This window comes from Leopardus geoffroyi, chromosome C3 (genome assembly GCF_018350155.1).
Source record: "Leopardus geoffroyi isolate Oge1 chromosome C3, O.geoffroyi_Oge1_pat1.0, whole genome shotgun sequence".
Lineage (NCBI taxonomy): Eukaryota > Metazoa > Chordata > Mammalia > Carnivora > Felidae > Leopardus > Leopardus geoffroyi.
The window spans coordinates 137,331,471-137,342,640 of NC_059338.1; the positions used below are offsets into that span (position 1 = coordinate 137,331,471).

Genomic DNA, 11,170 nt, shown 5'->3' on the forward strand with positions numbered 1-11,170 from the left:
GCACCTCAGACCAAGACAAACTTCATTAGAAGGGAAGAGAAGTGGTTACACATTAACACATTGCCCCCTCCCTAAGACAGCACAACCCCAAATGGAGAGATCTCCCTGAGCCTCAGGTTCCTCCAGTGGATGAAGAGAACCCAGGGGGAGACAACCAATCTCCCCCAGCCTTGTGGGTCACTTTATAGGAGCTCTCCTCTAGTCTTGAATCACAAGTATTGCAAGGGATTTTTTGGGGCCCAGGCACTGGGAATCTTACTATAATGATGAAGGAGTAAGGGAATTACAACAACCAGCACATAGAACTTGGGAGACTGAGTTCATACCTGCAGTGCCCAAGTTGTAATCCTAACCAGCAGTTTTGCTCATCTGCAGAACTAAGTTGGGGGTGCACTCTGACCAGGGAACCTGGCAGGGTCCAGATTTGCCTGATTTGGATCCTCAAATGAGGAGTTTTGCCAGGCCTAGAGATTGGTTTGCTTTTACCCAGGCAGGGTGCTGAGTCACAGCCTCACTTTCTGTGGGGAGTGCCTTCATCCCCATCTGATCAGAAAAGCTGTTGACAACTCCTGAAAGCTGTGTAGCCCAGTAGCACTCGAGCCAAGAAGTAGACAGGCAGAGCTGATCACCTGCAGAACAATGCCAGTACCAGGCATGGAGGCTTCCTGTGTTGTGCACAGGCAGGCATATTAATTGAAAGGAAAGGCTAAGGGTAGTACCTGGCCTCTCTCAACTAGAGTCTGTTTGGGAAATTGAGAGGAGCCTGGATCATCCACTCCCATTCCCACCTGTCTCAGCAAGGGGGCTGAGATATAACCCCACCCCTTGTGGAGAAAGTTCTCCAGCCCCATCTGACCAGAGGGCCAGCAACAACTTGAAGCTGTGCAGCCTAGCACCGTTTGGGCAGAGAGAAGAGAAGACAGACAATAGTTTGCAGGGTAAATCCAGTAGCCCTGTTTGGCCGGGGAGCTTGGGGAGCTTAGGTTGACTTAAGACAACAAAGAAATGTACTAGTTTTAGAGCTACCCCCCTACTGTGCCTGTTCAGGAAATCTAATTCATAGACCTGCTCATCACTAAATATAGCATTCAGCCTGTCCTACCAAGGAAGCTAACCAGAGCACACAGAAGTTGCCTAGTACATTCAATAGCCCTCTGTACAGTGGCACTTGAACAGGGAACATACCCTGAAACTTCTATCATCTGTGGAGCAAAACCAGTGGCCTTACATAACCAGGGAATTCAGTGCACACTCAGGCTTGATTTGGGCCCCCAAAAGAGCTGTATAAGCCCTGAGCCCTGGTCTGCTGCTCTGCCAGGTCAGGGAAGCTAATTCATAAACCCATCTACCACTGAATACAATGCCCAGTCCTGACCATTTAGTAAGCCTGACCAGAAAATTCAGACAACTGCAGAGCCTATTCTACACCCCTTGATTGGGTAGGAAACCAAGCCAATGGTCCCATTCAGCTGTTCTTAGCCAGTGGCACAGACCCTCTTGCTTGTCCTCAGAGCCCAGACAGTGGCTTTACCCCCAAATAGGCCATAATAGGAGGCCCCACTTGCTCAAAAACATCATCAGCAGATACACCCAAACTTAGTTGACTGGTGAAAAACTGTTTTTGCCAAAGCAAACCTGTAAAGTCTGGAATAGGAATCCCACTACTCAAAGGCACAGGTACCAAAGAAAGGAATCAAGGATCATGAAAAATCAGGTAAATATAACACCATCAAAGGAAACTAATAAAGTTCTAATAACAGATCCTAAAGAAATGGAGATCTATGAATGGTCAAAGAATTTGGAATAATCTCTTTAAGGAAGTTTAGTAAACTAAAAGAAAACCTAAACAAACAAAATTAGGAAAACAACACATGAACAAAATGAGAAATTTGACAAGGAAATAGCAACCATCAAAAAATCCAAACAGAAAGCTTAGAGTTGAAAATACAGTAACTGAGCTGAAGAATTCAATAGAGAGTTCAAAAGTAGACTCAACCATGTAGGAGAAAGAATCAGCAACCTGGAGGATAGGACATTGGAAATTATCCAGTCAGAGGAGCAAAAAGAAAAAAGAATGAATAAGTGAAGAAAGACTGCATTCACTTTCTCAGGGAAGACTTCCATACTCCTGAGTCCAAAATTAGCTTCTTTGTTATAAATTCTCATGGAGCAATGCTTTTTTTCCCCAAAATATTTTATCTCATTGGTAATTATATACTAATTTTTATCAACATTTGATTCATTTCTGTTTCCTGCATTATATCTCAAGTTACATGAGGTCAGTGACAATGATTTCCTTATAGATACTGGCACAGTACCTAGGACAAGAATGAATGATGGAATGAAGCATTCACTTTCGTTTAAATGATTAATATGAACTCTATACTCTAGTCAGTCTATTTTACTCACCACAGTCTCCCTTATTTTGCTTGTCATTCTGTATATATCTTTTAACCTTACTAAGTCTAACTCTTTATAAGGTAAGATTTTTAAGTGGTACAAATTACATGTATTCAGGTAGTTACAGATATATAGATAGATACTTATATTCATTTTCTCATAGTATAATATAAATAAGTATCCAATACAAATAGGCATTGAATGAATGAATGGAAAGAAAAGTCATTGATCATAATGATTGTAGTGCCTAGGAACAAATGAAGTTGCATGAAGAACTGGGAGGACCAAGTAGATTTTCCATGGGAGAAGGGAGGATATGCCCCTGACCTGAAAGATAACTGACATAGCCTCATATACTCTTCTTTTTAGTGGAAGGTTTTAGAATTCAGGAAACAAATTAGTACTGATAGAGATTAATTTCAGTTTATCTTGTGAGCTTGAATCATCACTTTGCCTTGTAAATATTTACAATTCTTCTATTAGCTATGCATTCCCCTGACATTTACACTTTATTCATAAGCAGCCTCTGTTTTGACCTATAATTGCTAATAAAGATGGATAAGAGCACCACAGATTGAGGTTGCCATAGATCACTATGGAAATGACACACTTTCCTGCTTCTTGTGAACATAACATTTGCCTCATGTTGGTCTACTCTGAGAACTCACCTCTTCAGAGATGGAGGATGATTTCCAGAATGTTCCATGTGAAGTTGAATGCAATAGAAAAATCAAGTCCCTGCTGCCCTGTGAACCAGGATATTTGGTACCTCATCAACAAGGATAAATTCAGCACTTTCATGAAGCACAGAAACCCAGGTGCTAATGTATAAAACTAGCTCACTCTGATTTTGTGGTATTCTGAGGGGCTAAGGAAGGGCTAGATCTTTGTCTGATTTCTCATCTAGTAGGCCAGCACATTGCTAGGCTCTTGTCCCCAAAACACTAGAAGAACCAGGTGGCTTCCTTTTTGGGCATATTAATCTATTCTTAAAATAATTTTGAGAAATTGTCCTTTCAACATTTTTAACTTGTTACTTAATCTTGTAACTTAATCTTGTTACAAAAATGCACACATCGGTGTAAATAAAAACATTTAAGCTCCATATGAGATTTTGAATACTCAAGACTCACATTCTCGATATTACATAACTGGCTCTATTTTTCTCAGAGTTTTCCCTTTTTTATCCCCTAACTACATTTTACCTGAAGGTCTTATAGCCATAAAAAAAAAATGCACCGTGTCCCAATCTGAAACTATGGTCTTTCTTTGGTGAGCTGTCCCTCTCTTTACTGGGTCAGTGAATGACTAGGTGACATCTAGGTGACATCTAGGTGACAAAACCCTTGAGAAATGGTCCTGAAGAAGCTGAGAATATAATTAAAGAGACACAGACATATACCACAGGCAAAATCATTTTGTTGACCAAAGCATTTTTGAATTTGGTAAATATTAGCTAGAACTAATAAAAGTGCAGTGGAAGACAAGACATAATGCCTGGCCTCAGGGAATTCATGGAATGTGAGAGGGAGAAAAGAAGAGTGAATTTCACAACCTGTGAGGGTTTTATGCTCTGATTGAACAACATCGGACCTACAAAGGGCCTCAGGGAAGGCCCTCAGGCCTCTCTCCCAAATTTACCTAAATGGCTCCTTGTAATCATTTTGGGTATGATGTTTAGGTTTCTTTCTCTTTCTCTCTCTCTCTCTCTCAATTAGATTCTAATTTTTTGCTTATGTGTTCCTTAAAGTAATTTTGAGAAATTGTCCCTTCAACATTTTTAACTTGGTATCTAAATTTTTTGTAAGATAAAACAGATGCAAAGGTGTAATTTTCAGCATATTACAGACATTAACATGTTAAAATAAAATAGTTGTTAACACTCTTTTAAGTGTATTCACTAGAATTTAAATGTCACAGAATCTAAACACCCAGTCACCCGTATGCACATACACACATGCACACACTCTCACACATGCACTTGGAAGCATGCACACGCGTACACACACACACACACACACACACACACACACATACTCCTTGGAGAGTCTCCTTGTATTCATACCCCAGCTAACTTTTAAGAATGCCTTTTTCTCTGATGCCTTATGTATTTTTTTGTGATGCCCAGTAACTGTGTCCCAAAACTTGGCTAAACCCTTTACATGTATCACCTCATTCAAACCTAACAACCCTCTGAGGTCAGTACTGTTATCTGCATTTTACTTATGAATAAAATGAGGTGAAGAGAAAGGGTTTGAATCCAGGTCTTTCTGACTTCATACCCTACATTCTTAACTGCTACTTTATACTTAAAATGCACTGCAACAGAGGGATTTTAGTGTTAAAATCAATACTACCTGCTTCGCTTTTCTCCATAGTACTTGCCAATATCTACTAGGCTGTATAGTTTATTTAGCTATTTTTAGGCCTCCCTACTCCCCCAGCCCAGAATATAGGCTTCAAGAATGTAGGGATTTCATCTTTTTTCACTGCACTTTTCTCAGTGCCTAAAACAGTGCTCAATAAATATTTGTTGAATAATGAACTAGACTTGTTGTTATGAAGTCATTAAGAATCTAAGAGAGTCTAGACATACTACATGCTACATGCTCTGATCAGCCTTCCTGGCTTCATTATAATTGGGTAACAGTATGTGTAGATCAACAATCTACTGGATTTGGAGTGAAGGATTTTTATGTGTCAGTCAGTACCAAAAAAAGTACCAAAAAAAGAAGGATCTAATTACACACCTGAAGTGCTTGCTGAGCAGCAGTAGAATGGTGAGCTATATTTACCTCATTCAAGTTACCAAAGAGAACACAATCAGGTAGCTTTGTTTTAGGGCTATGATAGGGATGCATCTTGAGCCACCACAGTCTACTATTCAGGGCTGGGAGTCTGGGTACATAAGGGCATCCTTGGAAATCTGGTGGCTAGAACCTCAATGAAATCTCCCAGAGCTGAAGAGCCTTATTATAGTGTTTTGAAGTGTATTACTTTGTATAGTTTTCTTAGTGGTTGAATATATATATATATATATATATATATATACAACTCATCACATTCTACTGATAGCAATGTTTTCCAATTTGAGTGAAGTGCAGAAACTTTTCATTTAGGTTTCCATATCCTCCCCACTTTTAAATATCATTGTCTTGAGTATCAGATAGTGTTATAATTTTTGTGCCAATTGTCATATATAATTTAGAAAATTTCTGGAGATAGTATATTGTACTTACCTATATTTCTGCCTTTCCATTGCTCTTTCTTACTTCCTAATGATGCAAGATTTCTTCCTTTATTATTTCTTTTGTAATGTGTCCTTTAGCCATTCTTGAAGAATAAATATGGCTAAGTGACAAATTCTTTTAGTTTTCCTTCATGTGAGAATGTCTTTATTTCCCCTTAATTCCTGAGGTATAGTTTCATCAAATACAGAATTTGCAGTTTACAGTAATTTTCTTTCAGCACTTGAAAAACAGTGTATCACTTCTTCTGGCCTCTGTTATTTCAGATGAGAAATCTGTTGTCTTTTGAATTGGCATCCCCCTATAGGTAATGTGTTGTTTCTTTCTGGCTGCTTTCAAGATATTTTCTTTGTCTTTAGTTTTCAGAAGTGTAATTACTATGTGTCTGGGCATGGATTTCTTTGAATTCATCCTATTTCTAATTCACTTAGCTGCTTGATCTGTGGATTTATATGTTTTGTTGTATTTGGGAAATTTTCAGTCATTATTTCTTTGAATATTCTTTCAGTCCCATTATCTTTCTCTTCTTCTAGGACACCAATGTTACAAATGTTGGATCTTTTGTTATGGTCTCGCAGGTTCCTGAGGCCCTGCTTGTTTGTTTTTGGTTTATTTTCTCTCTGTTGTTCAGATTGGGTAAATTCTATGGATCTGTCCTCAACTTCACTGATTCTACCCTCTGTAAGCTGCACTCTGCTATTGAACTCATCAGTCGTTTTTATTATTTCTATTATTTTGTCAGTGCTATAATTTTCATTGGTTCTTTTTTATAATTCCTACCTCTTTTCTGAAATTTTCCCTTTTCACTCATTTCAAGAGCATTTGTAATTGCTTGTTGAATTTTTCTTATGATGGCTACTTGTCAGATAATTCTAATCTCTGGTTCATCTCAGTGTGGGAATCAGAGGATTATCTTTTCTCATTCATGTTGAGATTTTCTTGTTTGTTTTATTTTTTTGTATGATAAATGATTTTAATTGTATCTGGACATTTTGGCTATTAAGTGAGGAAACTCTGGGTCCTACTTAAATTTTTAATTTTAACAGACTGTTACTCTGTTTAGATTTAACATATTGGTTATAGCCTACTTTTTATGGGCTGTGGTTCCAAAGATAGTCTAATTTTGAGAGACTTGATAGTACTATGTTGGTCTTCTTGGTTTCTCTCCTGCCTCTGGGACCCCCACTGGTACTTGTTGGTACTAGTTGAGAAAGTGAAGGAGCTTTCTGAGATGAGTGGCCTGGTGCCTTTAGGTGGGGGAAGGAAATCTCCAGCCTGCAGAGACAAGAAGGACTTTTGGGACTGGGTGCTTGTTGTGGCAGGAACCTGCTTGCTAATGTCCCCTGTCAAGTGGAGTCCCTGGGTTGGGAGAGGGGAGTCTCTGCCTGGTGGGAAAGTTCTTTGGTGGGTTATTGTTAGGGAAACATTTAGTTGGTTCCCCTTGCTATTTCCTCTAGGCTAGAATTATTGGCAGGACTCTTACTCAGGTTGGAGGAAGCATAAAGCTATTTGGCCCCCTTCTCTTGCTAGATTTGGTGTCAGGAAAGGCTGGGTCTGGGTTACTTTCTCTTGAATGCCATGCCACTGTGTCGTTCCCTTGGTCCTCTGGTCCCTAACTAATTCATCTTCCTCCTTCTACCTTTTAGTTGTCTCTTATGTTATTTCCAAAGCTTTTAGTCATGCTTGGCAAGAAGAAGCAGAGACAAACAAGTCTACATCATTTTGCTCAGATCAGAAGGTCTCTATATAAGCTTATATAGGCCTAAAATCTCTCTAGACAGGTACACAAAAATTGCCTTCCCTGAGGAGGGAATCTGGGGAATATGAGGCGGGAGAGAAACTCTTTTTTGTATATGTGCTTGCATATTTTCATTTTAATCAGATGAATATATTATCTAGTCAAAAATAAAATGTAAAAGAAGAAGGAAATCTTCTAATTCAGATTTGCTTTCAGGGGCACAACCAAGAATTCCAACAGTGGTCAAGCAGTGTATGGATTCAATAATTTGTAATTTTATTAACTTTCACTGATTTTTAAAAAATTTTTTTAATGTTTATTTATTTTTGAGACAGAGAGAGACAGAGCATGAATGGGGGAGGGGCAGAGAGAGAGAGGGAGACACAGAATTAGAAGCAGGCTCCAGGCTCTGAGCCATCAGCCCAGAGCCCGACGCGGGGCTCAGACTCACAGACTGCGAGATCGTGACCTGAGCTGAAGTCGGACCCTTAACCAACTGAGCCACCCAGGCGCCCCAACTTTCACTGACTTTTAATTTCACTGTATTGTGACTGCTTTGATCCCGATCTCTAAATGTAAGAATAATGTTCTCAGTGGATTTTCAGCCTGCTCATACATTTTGAATAACTTGCAGAATACAAATGTGTAATTTAGATAGAAGTAGATGCTTTTGGCAGCATACTATCACCTTAATCAGCTGAAAAAAATGATGTTTGTATGACATTAAAACAAAATTAATAGCAAGACGCTGATTACATGAAAAGACTTTAGGTTGTAATTATTAAACTTGCAAACAACTCAGCATAATTAGTGCCTTAATTAGGATATGACCTGAAATTTTAGCTTAGAAAATTAATTGAGGCAATTAAAAGTCACATTTGTAAAGTAAAGTGGGTTTTAAAGTTTACAAGGTAGTTAGATATCACTTTTTTTCTCATTTTGGGAAGCATCTTTAGAGGTAGTAAGCTTGCCGTGCAATTGCTTTGATTCCAAGCCCCCACCTCCAGCATAGTGTCTCAGCCTGAAGCCTTAAGGGTCAAGTTTAGTAACTCTCAGCTATGGGTTTCCACCCAGAGGAGGCTGAGCAGCTCCTAGGCACACTCCTAAATAACTCTGGGGAGCAGTGAAACAGTGAAGACTTACTGTCCCCAGCACCTTAAGTGAAATGTAAACTAGAAGATTGATATTGACTTTGATTAAACTCCTTGACCATTTTCATGTAACTATTTGGATACAAATGGCAATTTCACCTCTGTCATTTATTCTCCAGCACATGCTTCTTGAAGGCATTTCAGGTACCACAGTTTAGCACATGGTGAAGGTTCCAATCCAAAGCCAAAGAATTTCCCATCAGTAGGTAAAAACAGTGAAATCAATAAATATTGGTGGGCTAGTGATTTGTGAAAAAATAAATCTAGACTCCTACCTTCATTACTTACATCAAAATAAACTCCAAATGGATCAAAGATTTAATATAAAAATAAGTTATAAATGTACTGGAATAAGACATGGGTTAGTATTTTTATTGTAATTGAGAGTGGCTTTTTAAACATGACAAATAAAACAAAATCCATAAAGGAAATTTGCCCACTTAAAAATTCTAAACTGCAATATGTCAAATAAAGTACAATAAGTTTTAAAAACCTAATTCAAAGTCAAATCAAGAGAAACTTTCTTTTATATTTTCATTTATTTTTTTCTCTCTAAAGGCAGATCTTTATTCCTCAATAAGAAAATAATGAAATACTTGGAAATAGGCATCATGATTTGTGTACAGGGATATTAAGTATGAGGAAAATTAAAAGAACTTAAACTTCAAAAAATATCTCATAAAATAATTACAGAATAGCCATAGGCTACGGTCATTAAAAAAAATCAATATTTAGTAATACCAAGATATTTTCATGACAGAACCTTGGAAAAGATAGAGGGTATCAGTGAATCCAATCTGATTTTTTCTAGACAAAAAAAAAAAAAAAACGAGAAAAAAACAAAATATCAATAATTACTGCTAGAGATAGAATTATGGATAAATGTTATTGTCTTCATTTTGAGTAATTTCCAAATTTTGTGCTGTAAGTAACTATTTTGTAATCAACACTTTTTTCTTTATTCCTTGGAGCTTTAAAGAAAAACATATTTGAGTTTTTCCCAAAAATAGCTAACTTGGAACAAGATCAGGTATGAAAAATCAAAATTGAAGACTTGAAAAGCATACTGTATAATACAGGAATAGTGACAAGCCTCCCTCCCTGCTCCCCCAACTCCAGCTTTTTTAAAATCCCTCTACCAGGTTCCATGATGGTCTATCATTTGGGTTAAGTTAAAACTCCTGGTCATTCTCCGTGACCTCTCTCTCTCTCTGACACTGCAGGCCTAGAACACAGGCTTCTGTTTCCTAAGGCCCCAAATCATGAGAGCATTCTTTTTAAAAGTCAGTGTCACACTTGTCTATTCCTAACTGCCTATTTTGTAGAACAGGGAACATCAGGTTCAAAACACCGATGACTTGGTTTTGGCAAGAAGTTTATGTCTTTAATTGGGAGCACATGCCTATCACAAAATAACTATCACTAGTGGTATAAGAAATGTCATCATTGAACTTCCTCTGTACCTGTAAGTTTTCTTTATTTCTTCATTTGATGCTCCCTTTTGCAGACCAAGAACTTCATATAGAGCTTCTCCAGATGTAGACATAGTCCGCTGTCTTTGGTTAGGTATGTTACATGCCATTTTCTCAGGCTGCAAAACAAAGAGGGGAAATAGCCATGAAGGTTATGCATACTGGATCCCACTCTCTAAAGAAAAGATAGTTTATTTTTAACCTTTTGTAAAATGACAATCTGAAATACATTTTTGTGCCAGCCACAAAAGAAGAGGAGAAAAGGGTTAGGAGAGCCAAAAGTGGAGCTTCAAGTCAGGGTGTTAAAGGCTATAGGCAGCCATGTAAATGGAATATGGCTTTGTCCACATGGTTAGAAATGTAATCTAAATACCCAGCCAGTTCAGAATTGTTGAAAATGAATCCTCACAGGTCAGGCATATGTAGATTTTTTTGTTTGCCAGAATTTGCATAGCTCCTTTTATGTATGTTTTCCCGATTTAGCCAGACAATGGAAATAATCTTCCATTTTACAATAAAAGACAACTTTTATAAATATCAGGGGGAAAAAAAATCATCTGAGTGCCAGGTTAGAACTTCTCTGCAGCTATGGATGCCAAAGACCCCACAGTGCTCATGGGTTTTGCACTTGAGATAGATCCTTTCCCTATGGTTTATAAAGAAGGGGCTGGGCTATCTGACCCAAGGAGCCATCTACCTGCCATGCTTTGGCTCTAGGGAAGGTGAAGAGAAGCAAGCATACCTGGAGGCATACCTGTATCCACCACTTAATCTCTCTAAACCTCCATTTATAAAAGGGTAATAAAGCCCACATCACAGGATAGAAAAAGATAACTACTTTTATTAAAAGCAGCTCAGTATGTAATTCTGAGAGTGCACTGTAGTCGATTTGGCCTGGCCATGACCAGCTGCATGACCTTCCCTATCTGTAAACTGGAGATAGAAATGTACCTAAAATCATGGAGTTGCTGTAATAATTCAGTGTATTCATATATTAAGAAACAAAGACATAAGCCATTGTTCATAGCACCATTGTTCATAATAGCCAAAAGGTAGAGACAATCCAAATGTCCATCAACAGGTGAATGAAAATATGGTACATACACACAATGGAATATTATTCAGCCATAAAAAGAAATGGAATTTTGACACATGCCACAG

General features: G+C 38.1%; 1 protein-coding gene across 4 annotated transcripts in view; it reads right to left on the reverse strand.

The window, feature by feature from the left end:
• The window catches only part of DNAJC5B (DnaJ heat shock protein family (Hsp40) member C5 beta), an 83,854-nt gene that overhangs the window by 45,508 nt on the left and 27,176 nt on the right, over positions 1-11,170 (reverse strand). For all 4 annotated transcript variants that reach the window (XR_006706613.1, XM_045455061.1, XM_045455062.1 and 1 more), the window contains one exon: positions 10,001-10,128. Coding sequence is in view for 3 of the 4 variants with exons in the window: in XM_045455061.1 (XP_045311017.1) it covers positions 10,001-10,119 (119 nt within the window). In the remaining variant the exon portion in view is untranslated. The remainder of the gene's footprint in view (positions 1-10,000; positions 10,129-11,170) is intronic.